The sequence below is a fragment of the Salvia hispanica genome, chromosome 6 (genome assembly GCF_029641045.1).
Source record: "Salvia hispanica isolate PSC_SH4W2 chromosome 6, Shi_PSC_v1, whole genome shotgun sequence".
In the NCBI taxonomy this organism is placed as follows: Eukaryota; Viridiplantae; Streptophyta; class Magnoliopsida; order Lamiales; family Lamiaceae; genus Salvia; species Salvia hispanica.
In genome coordinates, this window is record NC_142697.1 from 27,760,018 (window position 1) to 27,777,442 (window position 17,425).

A 17,425-nucleotide genomic window follows, 5' to 3' on the forward strand; every position below is an offset into this window, starting at 1 on the left:
TGCTAAATAACAAATGGGTTTGACCACAATATCGTCCGTACACTAGGTGAAATTATCATTGGCTAGCAATCACCAATCAAGGAAATTTAATCTTTTTAGTCCTAATAAAATTATAAAATCATCTTGCAACAGTTCAATAGAGATGGATGGATCGATCGACAAATACAGGCATTTGCAGTCGACACAATCGACTTATTGTTGTTGGAATGGTTACAATTAGCAAGGCTAATGTGGGACGTTCCGACAAGGCTACCATGAATCCGAATCCGAATCCGAATCCGAATCCGAATGCGTGTGTGACTGAGAGAGAAATGCTTTGTAGGGTCCAGTCCTATTATTGAAAGTACTAATAGTTATGAATTTCTCATTTAAAGGTGTCTGCTGAATTATTGGTTGTACATTCACACACAAATCATATTGCATAATCCACACGACATCGTACAGAATGACCTACGTCAGCCACTTCTCACAATTTTTTTATTATTTAAGGAAATCTTAGGTATGTAACATTATGCAAATTTTTGGGTTGTTTTCTAGATTTAAAGCATACGTTGAAATAGTATACTTTGGCTATGGATTTATGGGTTTTCAACAATTGGGCCGTGTTCAATAAAGAAATATATTTTGGCCCAATATTGTTGGGCCTTATGCTATTTTTATAATTTTTTTAATCTTATCTTTTTAAATATTTTAATACTGAGCCTTATACTATTAGTTTATTTTATTTTATGTCTTATTTTTTTAATAAAATTTTGCATAGTGTGTTACTCCCTCTGTCCCACGTTACTTGAGTCATTTCTTTTTTGCACTCGTTTTAAAAAAAATAATAATAAATAGTTAAAGTGGAGAGAAAGAAAAGTAAGAGAGAGAATCATGTACAGAAGAGTCTTAACTATAATATTTTCTTTTTTACTTTATTTTTTCTCCACTTTAACTATTTATTATTATTTTTTTAAAACGAGTGCAAAAAAGAAGTGACTCAAGTAACGTGGGATGGAGGAAATACAAATTAAGGAATATCTTAAAAGTATCTGGTTTTGTACATTGAATTATTAGGGAGAGTTATATTGCTAACTCATAACTTAATTGCTAACTACAACTAAATAATAGTCATTAGATATTCAAATTAAGGGCTTAGATCATTAATCCCTAAAAGGTCATATGATTAATTCCAAAAATATCAATAGGGGTATTAATGTCAATTAACTATATGTTTATTTATAATTAAATTTTAAAAGAAATCCCAAAACTTTAAATTCACATATATCAAATTAAAGATAATTTCATAAGGATTCCAACGATATCATACATGCATATGTTCCGACGTCAAAATTTGAAAAAAAAATTAAAATTTTTTAATTTTTTCGTACAAGCAGAAATGTCAACATACTATATAAAATATGTCAATATAATACATATAGAATGTCAATATAAGTAATGGGTTAACATTCTTAAAGCATTGTATTGACATTCTCAAAGCATTATGTTGATATATTCGGAACACTATATTGACATTTTCATCCAAAACCCTAATTTAGAGTTTTTTTTAATCTTTTTTGATTTAATTAATAAAAACGAAAATTACACATAACAAATTGTAGACCACACATTTTCTAAAATCCTATGGCCTTAAATTAATTGTAGTTAGCAATTAAACGACGAGTTAACACTTATCACTCCCTTGAATTATTATACTATATTAGTAGTAAAGAGACGGTATATATCTCGATAAAAAAGCTTATGGGCCCGAATTATATTATATAAAAATCATTATAATACTTATCCTTAAGTCATATCTAAACTATACTAGTACTTAATTATCTACTATAACTTGCATCTAAATTGTTATCTCTCAGATTTTACATATAAAAACATATACTGTCGTATTTAAATCCACATCTTGTACTACAATTAACATTAACATATAGTAATAGGCTAGTAGCATATTGGCAAAATTAATAACCCACTATATACTTCAACAAATAATTAATAAATATTACCAAATGAATTTTGTTATAAATACGCTGCAGTGGAATTGATAAACAAGATTATTAAGTAATTTGCAAGTGAGTTTGTTCACCTAATATATGTGTTTTTTCTCCTTGAGACAATTAGTAAAGCCTAAACTCCTTCTAACTAATATTCAATTTTAAACTTTTTCAAAGTCATTCTCAGTTGCCCTAAATTAGGTGGTAGTTGTACATATTGAATAATTCTTCCCATTTTGAGGGTTTAGTTGAGATGTACATATTACAGGTTTGTGTCTTGATGTCAAAATCTCACGTCTCATTCTAACAAATTTGTCTAAATAATCGATAAACCAAGTACAATTTCGTATGGTTGTTACTCAACATTTTTTGTTCTGAAAACTTTTCCATGTAAAGATAAAATAAACAAAAATTAAGACAGTATTATTGTATTAATTCGGTTGACAAATTTGCTTCTTTTTTTTTTCAGAAAGGTTTTGTTGGATCAGTTGGGAGAAATGTAATTATCGTGCAGCGTCAACAACTGCATTTCCTAAAACCCACCCCATGAACTTTGCATTTTATATATTTTTTCATAAAGAATATAAAATAACAGAATTATAAAATGGTTATTTACATGTATGTCCTTCGGTCTTTCGCACAATTGAAATATTCGTTCTTTTTAAATGGACTTTTTAAAAATTAATAAATGCATAATCCTTTTGATTTTTTACTTGTTAAAAAAAACTACAATTGTTTATTAAAATAGCTATATAGTATGTTAACAAAAGCGTTCGCCTAGTTAAACGACTTCATTTCATACATATAGTCAGAAACATCTTTAATTTTTATGCATGTGCGTCACATCAAATTAAAATAGATAGCATACCAAAAAATTGTCATGGGATAATTTGAGAACAATATCAATGTTCTTATATGATTGATCATTTTTAAAATTTGCGATATTGACCAAACTTCATGTTTTCCTACAATTAGCCCCGAATTGTTTTGGTATACAGCTAGTATTTTCCGTCTACCACATTTACATAATTTTTCCAAATCTAAAATTTTATATTAGCAAATCTGAGATAAATACTACATATCCATCTCAAATTCTTTCAAATTGTACATGAATAAACATACATAAAATAATACCATCCGTATTTATCTTCTATGAATATATACATAAAAATGCATTAAAAAAGGGGCAAATTCGACATTTGCCACCACGTTTGAGATTTAATTACATAAATAATTAAAAATAGAATGAGTCAAGAGAGAAAATAAATTTAAAGACACGTGCGCACAAGAATGTCGTGGCTACAAATATAGGCTGAACTACTCAACACAACTCAAACTGAAAAACTGCCCTCTCTCTCTCAAAATTCTTCAATAATTTAATTCCGATGGAGACCTCCGCCGCTGACGGCGTAGATTCCTTGTACAAGCCGCTGCCGCCGCTCTACTTCGCTTTCATGACCCTCTGGCTTCTCTCCGCCGCGTCTTGGACCTTCAACACCTACATTAACCGCCGCTTTCAGGTACTTTTCCGATCGGATTTTCGTGTCTCGTAGATGCTACATCCGATGACATATAATAACCGCGTATCGTCGAAGATACGTGTTTTGGTTACTATGGTTATGGTTTGATCATCTAACCATGTTTTTTTTAATTAAAATCATGTTTTTTGTTTTTTCAACAAGTATGTAAATTAATTTTATTTATAACTCTTACAATGTTTACAATTTTTTCAAAAATTTAATTTAGGTTGTTATTTTCTGGAACAGCCAAATAAATTACAATGGATGCTAGCCTCTGTTCCCTGGATTAAATCTTTGCAACTTGGATTATCTTTCCTCTTTTGGTAAGCTTTTTTATTGATTAATTTCACATTATTATTATTATTATTATTATTATTATTATTAATTAGTCCCTCTTGAGATTATACGATGAAATACGATGAATGAGGTAGCTATTCGAGGCGATTTAGTCCGCGCGCCTACGGGCCTAATTTCCCTTAAACTCCGTCGTTGCCCACAATCTGATGACCATAATCTGATGATTTTTTTTTAAGAAGATGATGTTGAACGATATGTATATATTGTTATTTAAAATACAATAGAGGGTTAGTTTGTTTGGGGTATTTTTAAAAAAAATTACACCATAAAATTATAACTCACTCCTTATTAAAGTAAAAAAAGGAAATCCTTTTCACCTAATAGACCCATCCACATAAAATTATGTCATGGATCTGTCACTCCCTAAAAATAGTCCTAATTAGGATTATGCCTAAAATTAGGGGGCGGCCATGTCATGGACACCCCCAATTTGCATAATCTTTTTATAACAAGAAGATTTCAATCGATGTCTTAATATTTTTAAAAAAAATTACATCATGAAATTACAATTTTACCTTTTGGTAAAGTACAAATGAACCTTTTTCACCCAATGGTATGCACACCTTAAAATTATGTTCTGGATCTGGCACCGACTAAAATCCTGATGGCAGGTACACATGTTTTTACGCAAATGTGTGCTCATTGTGGATGTCATTTGGTGTATATATAATGGGAGTGCTATTCCAAACCTCGGCCTTCATGTCCTTCTTCCTCATCTCCCACGGCTACTGCATCACCTGCCACCGCCTCTCCCTCTCCGAGAGGCGAACCCTGGTCGCCCTCGGCACTGTCTTCTACTTGACTCTCATTGGCTACAGAGGCTATGTACCTTACTTCTCTGTGAGTCTTCCCTTGACTTGCAATTTCAGACTTTGAAAGTCAAATTAGTTCAAATTGTTGTTGAGTAGTATCTTATTGTTGTTGTTGTTGTCTAGGTGCTCTTGTTGTTCAACTACTTGGTCGTGTTCTACGTCATTTTCAGCCATGTTGCGCAGAACATAACTGTCCTGCGCGACCAGCTCAGCTTCATAGACCACGAGGAGGTCCAGGCGATGTACAATGCTGTCTACACAAAGTACACCATGTTCAAGTATGAAAGAAGCTTTTCTTGATTTAGGACCTAATTTTGGAGAATTTATGTTGAAATGTTTTGTAACTTTTGGTTAGGAAATTTCAAGGTGCAATGCATGTTGTGGCTGTAGCAGAATTTGCGGTATGTTTTTGAGTTCCTAAAACTTGTTTTTTTGACAATTGTGTATATATATTTTTTGTGATTATGGTGTATTATATTATGGTTTTGCAGATGTTTATTAGTTTGGACAATTCTTTGGAGACTTATTGGATTAGGTTGCTGGTGAGAGAGTGGGCGCAGTTGTTCATCTTCTTGTACATAGGGTAACTACTTTTTCATGATTTCGATGATATGTTTATTAACTACTACTCTCTATCACTGCTGTTAAATATCTCATTTTATCATTTTAAAATGTCAAAGATTACACGTATAATTTTAGTAAGTAGACTTCATATTTCACTAATTCATTCCACTGAGACATTCCCACTCACATTTAATTATAAAGCGAATACTTTGTCCATAAACTAGTAGTGGACAACAAGAAAATTGGTAATGTATGAATAAAAAACGCTTGGAGATTGATAGTTGAAAGTGAATAAATAGGAAATAGAGGAAGAGTGTTGGGTCAGGTTATCGAAAATGAATTATGACTAATTTTTGTGGATAGACTAATATGGAAAATATGACAACTGTTTTTTGGACAAGGGAGTATGTAAACGACTAAACGAGACACTCATATTACACTGACATGTGCCGCTTTCAATTGAGACTATTAATAGTGGACGTGATATATATGTAATTGATGTATTTTTTATGCAGATGGATATTTAGGTCACAACAATTGGTACCCCGTTTCTCAGTGATGCCCATTTTGAGGTCTAAAGTAGAGACAGTAATACCTCCAATTTACAGAATTGTGAGTCTTGATTATATAACCTTTTGGTTAATTTTGAAGCTTTGATCATGCATAGAAAAAAGAGAAGCTGGTAACTAAATATGGTTTAAATATGTGCAGGAAATGGATGCAGAGACGTTTAAAGAATTCAGGTGTCACGAATGGCAAATTGGAGTGGTAAGTTTAATTAAGGTTTGATTTTGATGAGTTTGGTGTTTTTTTTTCCTAATTTTAAAGTGGTGTGCAGCCTAGTGTGGCATGTAAGAGAAGTACCAACGCGAAGGATTCTTCAGTTTTAGTAGTGATTCAGCATCCGCATTTACCAAATCCTAAATCTGGAACCCTAAATCCGGGATGTGAATCCACGACTGTTGTTGGATCTTTTGACAAATGAGAGCGACTAATTATTGATTAACTAACCCTAACATATGATGCATGTACATAACATCTCTTGTTCTTTTTATCTCTATTTGACTTTCACCCTAAAAAGGGGTACATCTTGAGATTCTATTCACATTTTTTTGAGAAATTTGGGTTTGTTTCTATCGCCATGATTATTGGGTACAAAAGTAACTTTTAACTGAAGTTCAAATTCTGATCCCATAAAGAAGCATCCAATGCAATTTAATTTTATTATTTTTGCGATTTAGGAAAGCTTTTTCCTGTCTCTTTTAATCGTTTAAACTGTCAAAATTGAGGATCAACAATAGTTCGCGACTGAAATTTGCCATATAAATTTATCAAGAATAAATCAAAAAAGATGATAGTCAAACTTGGGGTGCCTACCTGAGCTATCCTACTTATAAGTAAAACAAAAAATTTATATTATCAGTTTTATTTTCAAATCTATTCATAGCACAAACTCAATTCTTCAAAACTGGGCTTCATGAGTTCCTAATTTCATTGTTATATCAATATCAAAAATTGTCATGATTCAACAACATAATAAATTTTCCTTAAGACCACCCTAAAACGTCCCCATCCACAAAATATTTTGAAGGAGAAAACGTCGAACAATGTCATTACGAGAAATTATTAAATTTACATTGTCAAATTTCAATTTTAACTTATATAGCAATTTCCAATTTGAGAATTTGTCTTTTTTGGATAAGCATGGATATGTTGATATGATATGTATCAATAAGATGGAAAAGGAATTAATAAAGTGTGCTAAGAGCCTAAGACAGCAGCAAAATTTAGTGCAAGAGTTAAAATTGAAAACGATGTTTGTTGATCAACTCTTAACTTGACTGCCGTGCTGGCGGGAGAACATTACTATGACTTTTGTTCATCATCTACTTCCTTCCATTTTTTTTTCAAATAAAAATCATTTCTTGCTTCAATTCAGTATCACATTTGAAAAGGGCCACCAACCCCCTTTGCTTTCTTCCCCCTTTCTGCATTTCCATGGCATTCATCTATTCCCTTCGATCCTCCACCTTCTTCAATCCGTAAGATCTCTCTCTCTCTCTCTCTCACACACACACTGGAAATGGTTATGTGTGTATATTTAGTACTAAGTCAAGATTTGGGAATGGAGATCGGTTGACTATGCTGTGCCAAGATTGGATTTTTTTTTCCTAATCCTATGCTATTAATAGAAATCAAGAATTGTAGAGGATTGATTTAGGGATGTGTTTGTGATTTTTAGGTTAACAATTTTGATTGAACATTTATGCTTATGTGATTCTTGATTTTTGGAAGGGTTGTGTTTCAGTTGCTTTAGGAATCTTGTGGGGGGTTGATTGATGTGTAAAGTTCATTCCTTTTTCCCCTTTGAATGCTGCAGAAAAGCTGCTTTTTTGGAGGGTAGTTTAAATCTCAAGTTTAATTCACATTTTGCATCAAAGATTAGTGTGAGGAATGGTTCTTCACAGCCATTTTTGTCGAAATGGATTCCCCCCGGGGCAGTGTCTCCGGTGGCATCCCCATGTGGCTCTAGTTTCGAGGATGATTTATCCGTGCTCGAGTCTCAGTGTAGTAGCCAAGTGGAGTCCAACCGCGTTGAGTATCTTGTTCGGGTGTTGCATGAATCTGCTAGAAGCTTTTCCCTTGCAATGCAGAGTCTTGAAGTGGCTGGAACCGGTTCACCGCTTGCAATGGCGTGGAATGGAGTGGATGTGCACGCCTGGCATAAACACGTTGCTTATCAGGTGTTGTCTCTAGTAAAATTATTCGCCTTTCGAGCTATGGAAGTAGTTGGATTAGATTGATTTTACAGCTTGCTTATCCAGGCTGCAACTTATGCATTGCTGAAAGCAGCTATGGAAGTTGAACTGTTTCTCTCTCACAATCGCTCCAACAATTCCCCGGTGAATGAGATGTAAGTCGAGGAGGAGTTTTCATTTGCCTATCCATTGATCACTATATGCACCTTATTTTTCTTTTATGTTTGTTAGCCTGTCTCCGAGTATAGACTTACTTCAAGGCCGTATCGAGAGTCAGTTAGATGCGAGGGATCCAAAATTGGTAAAATGGTTCCGAGTGGTGGAACTGCCGCGCATTGCTGGATGCTTTATGCCTTTGTTCAAGAAATGGTCAGCAGAATACGCGGGAAGGTTGCAACAGAGTTCTTAAAAACTGATCTGTTGTGAATAGTCAAGGATAAAATCTGATACGCGAATTACTCAGTGGTATTGCAGGAACGATCATGGCCATCACGTGCTGTGCCACTGTTGGAAAGTTGGGTTCTGGCCGGATTTCGTGCTCCTCGTTGTCAAGCTCAATTGACCAAACGCTGATACAGCTTATGACCATGGCAAGCGATCTCGTGTCTCTTGAGAAACTGCACAGCTTGGCAACTGAGGCTGGATTCGAGGAGGATTTCCTGTCTCATTTCGGAAGTAGAGTCCTCCCGAGTAAGAATAGTGAAGACATAGAATTTTGGATTGGATTGGTTCATAGAAAACTTTCTGCAGCACTCGAAAGAGAGAGTGTTATCGAGGGCAGACACGATCTTTCTAACCAGGTATTCCCCTGTTCCCGGCCAAGTTACCCTTACAACTGAATTGCTTTCGATCAAGAATCGTTGTTACATTAGAAGAGATGGATAAAATGACATATTTGTTTAAGTTTATCACAAATTATGTTCAAATATAGAAATTGTGCTCTAATTAGTAAGGCTTTCTTGATAGGTTGAAGAGAAAACTTTAGCTACTCTAGCACTATTTTCGTATCTAGGAAGAGAATCTCGGTTGTTCTTGTCGAGGCACAACATCGAGGATACCGATGAACAAGTTAAAGATTTTATAAGGTTATATAGTTCATCTCTACATGTTCGTCTCGTTTTTTATCAAATACACTGAAATAGAGGAATTTTTGCTTTCGCAGTTACTTAGAGTGTGGTGTCCTTGCTATATATCCAGAATTCTCGACACTGTCGGTCTATCAGCTATTGATGGAGGTGAGTTCTTCATGCACTGGTTTCAAGCCATGCTCTAAATCAGGGCTCAGATTTACTTGTTTGACAGGTGATCATCGATGAGATTAGGTGGCTCGACTTATTTGCTGCCTACGACTCCCAGTTTTTCCAAGAAGGGAGGAGATCGAAGAGCCACCCGATTCAGGCAGAAAAGGAAATGATCTTATACACAGTTTTCACCATATGCTACGATGTAATCTCGGGGTTTGCTCACTACACCAGTTCAACGCAGCAAAACTTGGATTCTCGTCTGTTGGAATTCTTGCTTCAGAGGTGATTTGCAATTCCCACTACGATCGTCTTTTTTTTTTCAATCGTCCCTCGTATTTATCGAGACTCATAGTTGATTTATCTCCTTAGTCAGGGCCTGCTAACAGCATGTCTGGAGGACTACTGGGCTGCTTACGACGGAACTAGGTAGGCTGTGTCGCCTTTCACAGTTTTTCAAGATTTTAGTTTGTAATGTTGCTTCTGTCCACGTTCTTGAGCAGCGACCTGTTAAAGATAGGCGAAAGAAATGGATCCGACTCTGCACCGTCTCTCCTTTTCAAGAGCACGAAGAATCCATCACTGATAATGGATGTATTGCAGACAGACAGAGAAAGACACAAACAAGCATCGCCACCGAAACAAGTAAGATCAGTTGATGGAACACTTATATACGTCTTAACCGTCTCTAAAATCAAATCGTTAACGATGGCAGTTCCCCGGTGATGAAATTGAAACGTCGGTTGATTGTGGTCCGACGAAGCCTAATAAACAGAATTTTCTCAGGAAGTCCGTGATGAAGCTCGTGACTGCAAGCGTTGTAAGCCCAACGATCACCTGTGTTTCTTCTTGCGTTCTTACAACATTGCTGAGTTTTATCGTGTGTAGGATGTATGGATGGGCACTCAGCTGCTCTTCGTAGACATATCAGAGGCTCTGAGATTCGCGGTGAAGAAACTATGCGGACGTAAGGCCACTAAACGAGAGAAGCGGAAGATGAATCAGACTCTTTGCGACCTTGCCACTCTTATCCCAGTAACAATACTAATGCTACTTCCTGTAAGCATGATCATCACTCTCTCTTTTACTCTCTCTTACTCCGTCTCTCTCTGAGTTTGGAAGCTTCGTTATCAGGTTTCTGCAGTGGGGCACGCGGCCATGTTTGCTGCGATCAAGAGATACGTTCCTTGCTTGGTAAATCGCACATAAATCGTTCTTCTCTTGTAATGCACCTCATTTCTGTTGCTTACATGGCCTTTCCATGGACTAGATTCCGTCTCCTTACTCGGATGAGCGGCTTGACTTGGTGAAGCAACTGAAGCGGACGAAGAGGAAAGTCCAGCGCGTTAAAGCTGATGAGACGAGCACGAAAGTGTGACGGAGACACAAGCACCACATGGTATATCATGTTTGCTTTTGTGAATTGAAAAGCTATCATTTGTTGTACATACACATAGGGCCAATGTGAAAGTATTTCGAGGCACATTGAGGCTTTGTTTCTCCGAAAAAGTGTATAGGGCTATTTGTAACCTCTCTCTTCCATTCTACTAACTAGAATGCACATTATTCGGGTTCTGCTCTCTCCGAGCGTGCAAGCCGTTGCAGCATCACATCTCGTAAATTCATTTTACACGTGGCGATCATCCGTAGAGGTCGTAAGAGACGTTGAACGATATTATAGTAGAGAGATCCGACTTGTTGTGTCTATGTGTGTCTCCTAGGCTTTGAGTTTCATTTTTTGTTTCATTTTTCGTTGTTTCGAGAAATCTATCGATACATTTAGATTATTTCCTTTTATCTTGGTCCATATTTGGCGGGAGTGTTAGACATTTGAGAGGACCTTACCGTAGTACGAGAGGACCAAGAAGGGTGCAACTCTGTCGTATACCAGTCATCGGGGTGTGACCAATCCATGAAGACTGTCAAAAAAAATCATAATCTTCTCTTGGAATTGAGTCAAAATACACAATGCACATTCCCAAACACCGCACAAACCCTCAATTCATAAGGTCAATTTAGTAGTACTACATAATATGCTCTTTTTCTTGCGTTGAATTTGTTCCGTTACACTATGGGATCTGGTCGTGCCCAAAATCGTTACCTTAATCGCAAGGGTAGCATGTCGAAGCCACAATTTGAAACAATTATGAAAGTAGTAAAGACTCCTTTGCCTAGGCAAAGTTTTTCTTTTGTCATAATTTTATGCAAAAAAATAAAAAATAAATAAATGAAAACACATTATGATGTGGAAAAAAAGAAAAGGAAGAAAAAAGCAGTTATCCAATCCAAAACGGCTATTGAAATTAGGAAAAAAGGGTTTCGCGATTTTTGGAGGGCCATTTGTTTTTTCCCCTTAAACCCTTCAAAAATTAAATCCAAAACCAATAAATAAGAAAGATGCCTCAAACTACAAACTTCCGCCTCCTCCTCTCTTCCGCCAACCACCGCTACCGCCACCCTCTCTCCGCCGCCGCCTCTTTTCACCTCCCTCAAAATCTCTCCTTTTCCGCTTCTCTCCCCTTTTTACTCAAAACCCACCTCAGAAATCGCAAATCCCCGCCCCTTTTCCATACCTTCTCCTCCTATTCAAAGAAACAACATAGTTCAAAAAATGAAAACAGAAATTCGCGCCCATTTAGCAGGAACAAGAGTAGTTTGAGAGAGACAGTTAAGAAAATGGATAGTGGCAGTGAAAAAGGCGGCGTCTTGGCGATGGAGGAGAGAGAAAGAAGCGCGGGGTTTAATAAAAAGAGGGCTGAAGGAAGGGATGAAAGCGATAGGCCGAAAAAGCTGCAGCTCAAAGTTCGGACGCTCAATCCTGCTAATACCATTGCTTATGTGCAGGTGAAAGCCAAATAATTTGTTTGTTTGTTTTGATTTTTTTTGTTTCTTTATATGTTGCTTGGATGAAATGTTGATTGTTTTGTTCAGATTGATTTTGCTGTTTATGGACTTGATGTTTTTTCTTGTGTTTTGTAATCAGTTTATTGGAGTGTGAACAAAAAGGACTCAACATGTTTCTTGTGTTTCAACGATGATTAATTTGAATTAGGTATTCTTTAGGATCTTGAATGTAGTTTAAAGTTTAATGCATAGCCAGGCTATTTAAGATTGCCGTATTATACTAGGATTTTGTTGTTCGTTCCGGCACTGGAGTTTGAGATGTTTCCTGGACATCTAATGCCCTTTTTGCTGTTATGGATTGTTAAAATGGCATTTGTGCCTATAGAGGAAAGACATAGTATCTTTCCGTTTGCCTATTTGAGCGTGTAGCCGTATATTGGGATAGTTTGGCCGTGGTTTTTAAATCTTTCTGAGATGTTGAGACTCTAACTTTTGGCATGGATACTTCCGTGGAGGTTTGAGACTGTAGCAATATGAAAATTGATTGGCGAAACTGGGAAAAATCGAGGACTCAATAAGATAAAATAGGATATTTCATTGTATGTGCTAAGATTTTGTTGCTTTTAGCTCTTTCGATGCTAAGGAATGCTTAAATACATTCACGAGAATCATTAATTAAGCGATACTGAGGAAATATGTGTGCATAAATGTCATCCCACAATCCAGGTGTGGAGATTTCAATGAGCACCGAATTGATAAACTCTTTGAGATAATGGTTCTGTACAAACTGAAGGTTTGTACTTCGGTTTGTACAAACTGAAGGTCCACAAGAGAGCAAAATGTGTTAAGCTTGGATGATCTAGTCGCAGAAAAGGACAATTTATTGTTCTCGTTTAATGCATTTTAACCTCTGTCGGGATGCCACATCATGAAAGTCCAATTTCTTTCAATTATACTTCAGCCATACGTTTTTACTTATGTGTGTCCTTTTCCTTTTTTTTTTTAATAAAATTATGCTTTTGTATTGCTCAATTTGTCCATTTATCTTGCAGATCCTTGGAACTGGAATGGATACACAAGACACATCCCCAGCAGTCCTGCTGTTTTTTGACAAGCAAAGATTTATATTTAATGCTGGAGAAGTGAGCTAACTCGATCTTGTTTAGGTTTTTAGTTGGCTACCCCGAGATAATAAATTTAGTGGAACTTTTTTTTAGATAGTGAACTGTTTTCTGGGCATAATTTCCTTATCTTCTTTCCAGGGACTTCAACGCTTCTGCACTGAGCATAAGATCAAATTGTCGAAGGTATCTTTTTAATAGACATCCATGTAGCTTGTTCTCTTTTTAGCAATTCTGCAGATTGTTATACTTCTTTATGTGTTTTCTGCAGATTGATCACATATTTCTCTCACGTGTCTGCTCAGAAACTGCTGGTGGACTTCCAGGTAACTACCGTATTTCGTTTTATGTGGCGAACGATTTTACAGATACATGTGATTCTATGTCAACTACTTTCCGCGATAGAATCATAGTATTAAAATATGTTACTGGAAGTTACAACGTTTACTTGCTCACTACAGGTCTCTTATTGACTCTTGCGGGCATGGGAGACGAAGGAATGTCTGTAAGTATTATTTACTATTACGATGCTGTGTATCTGTATTTTAGTAACTTATGGTAGTAAACTTAGTTGAATCGCGATTGTGGAAAATTAACCGTAATTGTTCTCTGCGCTGAAGGTCAATATGTGGGGCCCCTCCGATTTGAAATATTTGCTTGATGCTATGAAATCGTTCATCCCCAATGCTGCTATGGTTCATACGCGTAGCTTTGGGCCATCGCCTGGATCACCGAGTATGGTGCTGCAGAGATTGGATAATCCCTTTGTTCTAATTGATGACGAAGTGGTCAGAATATCTGCAGTTCTATTGGGACCAAATAAGGAAGAAGTGTCTCAAGGCAAAAATTCTCACAAACCAAGTTCTCCTGAACCTACTACAAATGCGACGAAGCCGGGTGATCTTTCTGTTATTTATATTTGTGAATTACCAGAGATTAAGGGCAAATTTGACCCTAAAAAGGCTGCTGCTCTTGGATTAAGGCCCGGCCCAAAATACCGCGAGCTGCAACTTGGGAATCCTGTAAAGTCGGATAGTCAAGATATCATGGTAGATATTGCTTAAAGCTTATATGTTTTTTTTTTTTGTTTTTGGCTTTCAATCTTCTTCGTATTTCAGCCTCGTTTCCCATGTGGTGTGATATTCAGGTACACCCAAGTGACGTAATGGGCCCATCTGTTCCGGGGCCTATTGTCCTGCTGGTTGACTGCCCAACATTGTTGCATTCCCGGGATCTGCTAACCATACAATGCCTTGCCCCGTATTATGTAGATACAGCGAACGAGGTAAATGAAGGTTCCAAGATTGTGAATTGCGTAATTCATCTGACTCCCCTGAGCGTCGCTCGGACAGATGATTATCGAACGTGGATGTTGAAATTCGGAGCAGCTGAGCATATAATGGCAGGACATCAAATGTTGGTTTCTCTAAAAAATTTCTCTTTCCCGACTTTCTGGATTTTCGTTGCTTTGACTACTTATTCATGCTTGACCTGTGGGAGCTGCAGGAAAAATATACAGGTGCCTATTTTGAAAGCAAGTGCTAGACTCGCAGCTCGTCTGAACTATTTGATCCCTCAGTTTTTCCCGTCTCCGGGTTTCTGGACACTGCCGAACATGGGTTTACCATCCGAGGCGCAGGCATCACATGAGGTACGCGTTACAATATTTTCAAATCATGCGTTTTTTCTTATTTAGACGATTCTCTGCTATTTAATCGTGATCTCGCTTCTATCCCAGGATCTCTTGTTGGAAAACCAACAGATTTCGGCTGAGAATCTTCTCAAGGTATGCAAATCTCTACTACGACATCCTTTTTTTCTTGCATCGGATACATGTCGTTTCTTGCCTTATAAAGTAAAGCAATTGTAGCTCACTTATACTCATTGATGATAGTTTCATCTGCGTCCCTACGCCAATCTGGGGCTCGACAGATCAAGTATACCGAATCGATCATCTCATTCTGAGATCATTCAAGAGCTTTTGACAGAAATTCCGGAGGCTAGAGACGCCTCTGAGATTGCGACTCGTTTATTGTCAGATTGCGCGAGTATGACCGAAGAACCATGGTTGCTCGAAGATGCTGTCCCTAGCTGTCTTGAAGATATAACCAGAGAAGACATGGAGATTGTTCTTCTCGGTACCGGTTCTTCGCAACCCTCTAAGTATCGAAACGTTAGTTCTATTTTCATCAATTTATTCTCCAAAGGAAGTATACTCTTAGACTGTGGTGAAGGAAGCTTGGGACAGCTAAAAAGAAGGTAAACAGTGTGCACCCTTTTTCTGCATTCGAGTTGTTCGAGTTTTTCTTCCCGGACCGTCTTTGTCTTACCTCGTGTCGTTGATATGTTGCAGATTTGGAGTCCAAGGTGCGGACGAAGCTATAAGAGGTCTGAAATGCATCTGGATTTCGCACATCCACGCTGATCACCACACGGGCCTTGCAAGAATCCTTGCCCTACGTCGTGATCTGTTGAAGGGATCGCCACACGAGCCCACCCTCGTCGTTGGCCCGAGGCAGCTCAAGAGGTTTCTTGACGCCTACCAGAGGCTCGAGGATCTGGACATGCAATTTCTCGACTGCAATCATACAACCGAAGCTGCATTGGAGGCTTTTGATTTGAAAGAAGGAAATCCTACGAATCACACAAGCATGAACGTCGATTCTTCTCTGTTTGCTCGAGGCAGTCCCATGCGGAGCTACTTGACGAAGCCACCACCAAGTCCTGCCGCTCAAATTCTCAAGTCGCTGAAGAAGGTTCTCGGAGAAGCCGGATTAGAAGCGCTGGTGAGCTTCCCCGTCATTCATTGCCTCCAAGCTTACGGCGTCGTGCTGCAAGCTGCGAGCAGGATCAACAGCGTTGGTAAAACCATTCCCGGTTGGAAAGTCGTCTACTCAGGCGACACCAGACCCTGCTCGGAACTTGTCAGGGCTGCCCATGGCGCCACCGTGCTCATTCACGAGGCAAGTGATGACACTACTACTATTACTTCTACATGGCAAATACTTATGTACATCCGAATGTACGGTGCACACTAGTCTATACAGTGAATTTAGGTTAGTCAGATGCACCGTCTTCTTGCTAACTGAAACGTAGGTTAGCCAGATGCACCGTGCAGCCGGATGTACGGTGCACACTAGCCCCCAGTTGGAGTTTTAAGTGAGGGAGATGCACCGTGCGGCCGGATATATGGTGCACACTAGTCTCCAGTCAGAGTTTTAAGTAAGGAAGATGCACCGTGCATCCAGATGTATTGTGCAATTAGAATGTAGTTAAGACATGTGTACCTTGCATCTGGATGTACAGTGCACACCTGTCTAATTAGAATTTAGTTAAGACAGATATATACCGTGCATCTCGATGTACCCGAAGTATATGCTTATTTCAGAATGCTCTTACTATCTCGGACTCTCCGGTTGACAATTATATCGTTCCTGTTTGCAGGCGACCTTCGAAGATGCGATGATGGACGAGGCGGTGGCTCGGAACCACAGCACGACGATGGAGGCAGTTGAAATGGGGGACTCTGCGGGCGCGTATAGGATCATACTGACTCATTTCAGCCAGAGATACCCGAAGATCCCGGTGTTTGACGAAACGCATATGCATAAAACGTGCATCGCGTTCGACATGATGAGCGTCAACTTAGCAGATGTTCATGCGCTGCCTAGAGTGCTGCCATATCTCAAAGTTTTGTTTAGAGATGAAATGACTGTTGATGAATCTGAGGATGTGTAAGCTTAGATACTGCACTTGTTGCTAACCTTTAATACTCCTATATTTTTCTCATTTAACGAAGCCACTATTTTTTCATTTCACTTTGATAGTTTTGGAAGATGTAAATACCTTGGTTTGGAACACAAGCGAATATGATTATGAAGCCTTTATCAGTTGGAAAATTAAATGTCTTGGCCAAAATCTCATTGTGGGAGTAGTGGTATAAACTTATCTGTTGCAATTATAATAGTAATGAACTAAATATAAAGCACAAGCTGGAATAGCTCAGTTGGTTAGAGCGTGTGGCTGTTAACCACAAGGTCGGAGGTTCAAGCCCTCCTTCTAGCGTTTCTGTTGGTGTTTTTGGATATATTTTTCCAATTTTTATGGATGTATAATTATTAGAACTATTGATGATTGACCACTAATTTACAATTATAAGGTACTATATTATTTATGTTTTATCCATAAATTAATAATTTTGGTAAATTTTCCAGTAGCT

General features: G+C 37.7%; 3 protein-coding genes and 1 non-coding gene across 5 annotated transcripts; all 4 read left to right on the forward strand.

Moving 5' to 3' along the window:
- The first annotated feature begins 3,338 nt into the window (after positions 1-3,338).
- Positions 3,339-6,361, forward strand: LOC125208506 (uncharacterized). Its single transcript, XM_048108143.2, has 9 exons — positions 3,339-3,508; positions 3,755-3,831; positions 4,477-4,705; positions 4,801-4,955; positions 5,033-5,078; positions 5,169-5,260; positions 5,757-5,853; positions 5,953-6,009; positions 6,080-6,361. The coding sequence occupies exons 1-9, from the start codon at positions 3,374-3,376 to the stop codon at positions 6,224-6,226; spliced, it is 1,035 nt and encodes a 344-aa protein (XP_047964100.2). The 5' UTR covers positions 3,339-3,373; the 3' UTR covers positions 6,227-6,361.
- A 711-nt stretch (positions 6,362-7,072) lies between these two features.
- On the forward strand, positions 7,073-11,038 carry LOC125205613 (uncharacterized). 2 transcript variants are annotated; one of them, XM_089060936.1, is made up of 14 exons: positions 7,073-7,283; positions 7,622-7,985; positions 8,067-8,155; positions 8,232-8,390; positions 8,464-8,800; positions 8,967-9,085; positions 9,163-9,235; positions 9,303-9,526; positions 9,614-9,670; positions 9,745-9,886; positions 9,957-10,061; positions 10,151-10,300; positions 10,376-10,435; positions 10,512-11,038. In XM_089060936.1, the coding sequence occupies exons 1-14, from the start codon at positions 7,240-7,242 to the stop codon at positions 10,617-10,619; spliced, it is 2,031 nt and encodes a 676-aa protein (XP_088917062.1). In that variant the 5' UTR covers positions 7,073-7,239; the 3' UTR covers positions 10,620-11,038. The 2 variants fall into 2 exon arrangements, with proteins under 2 accessions (XP_088917062.1, XP_047960614.2); XM_048104657.2 differs by having other exon boundaries at positions 7,078-7,283; positions 10,130-10,300.
- Positions 11,039-11,586: 548 nt separating this feature from the next.
- Positions 11,587-17,024, forward strand: LOC125205612 (tRNase Z TRZ3, mitochondrial). Its single transcript, XM_048104656.2, has 12 exons — positions 11,587-12,085; positions 13,138-13,227; positions 13,348-13,392; positions 13,478-13,532; positions 13,668-13,711; positions 13,827-14,255; positions 14,354-14,622; positions 14,713-14,857; positions 14,945-14,992; positions 15,101-15,465; positions 15,560-16,169; positions 16,651-17,024. Exons 1-12 carry the CDS (start codon positions 11,639-11,641, stop codon positions 16,942-16,944), a joined length of 2,841 nt encoding a protein of 946 aa, XP_047960613.2. The 5' UTR covers positions 11,587-11,638; the 3' UTR covers positions 16,945-17,024.
- A 173-nt stretch (positions 17,025-17,197) lies between these two features.
- Positions 17,198-17,271, forward strand: TRNAN-GUU (transfer RNA asparagine (anticodon GUU)). The gene has a single exon. It is a non-coding gene; the product is annotated as a tRNA-Asn (tRNA).
- The last annotated feature ends 154 nt before the right edge of the window (positions 17,272-17,425 follow it).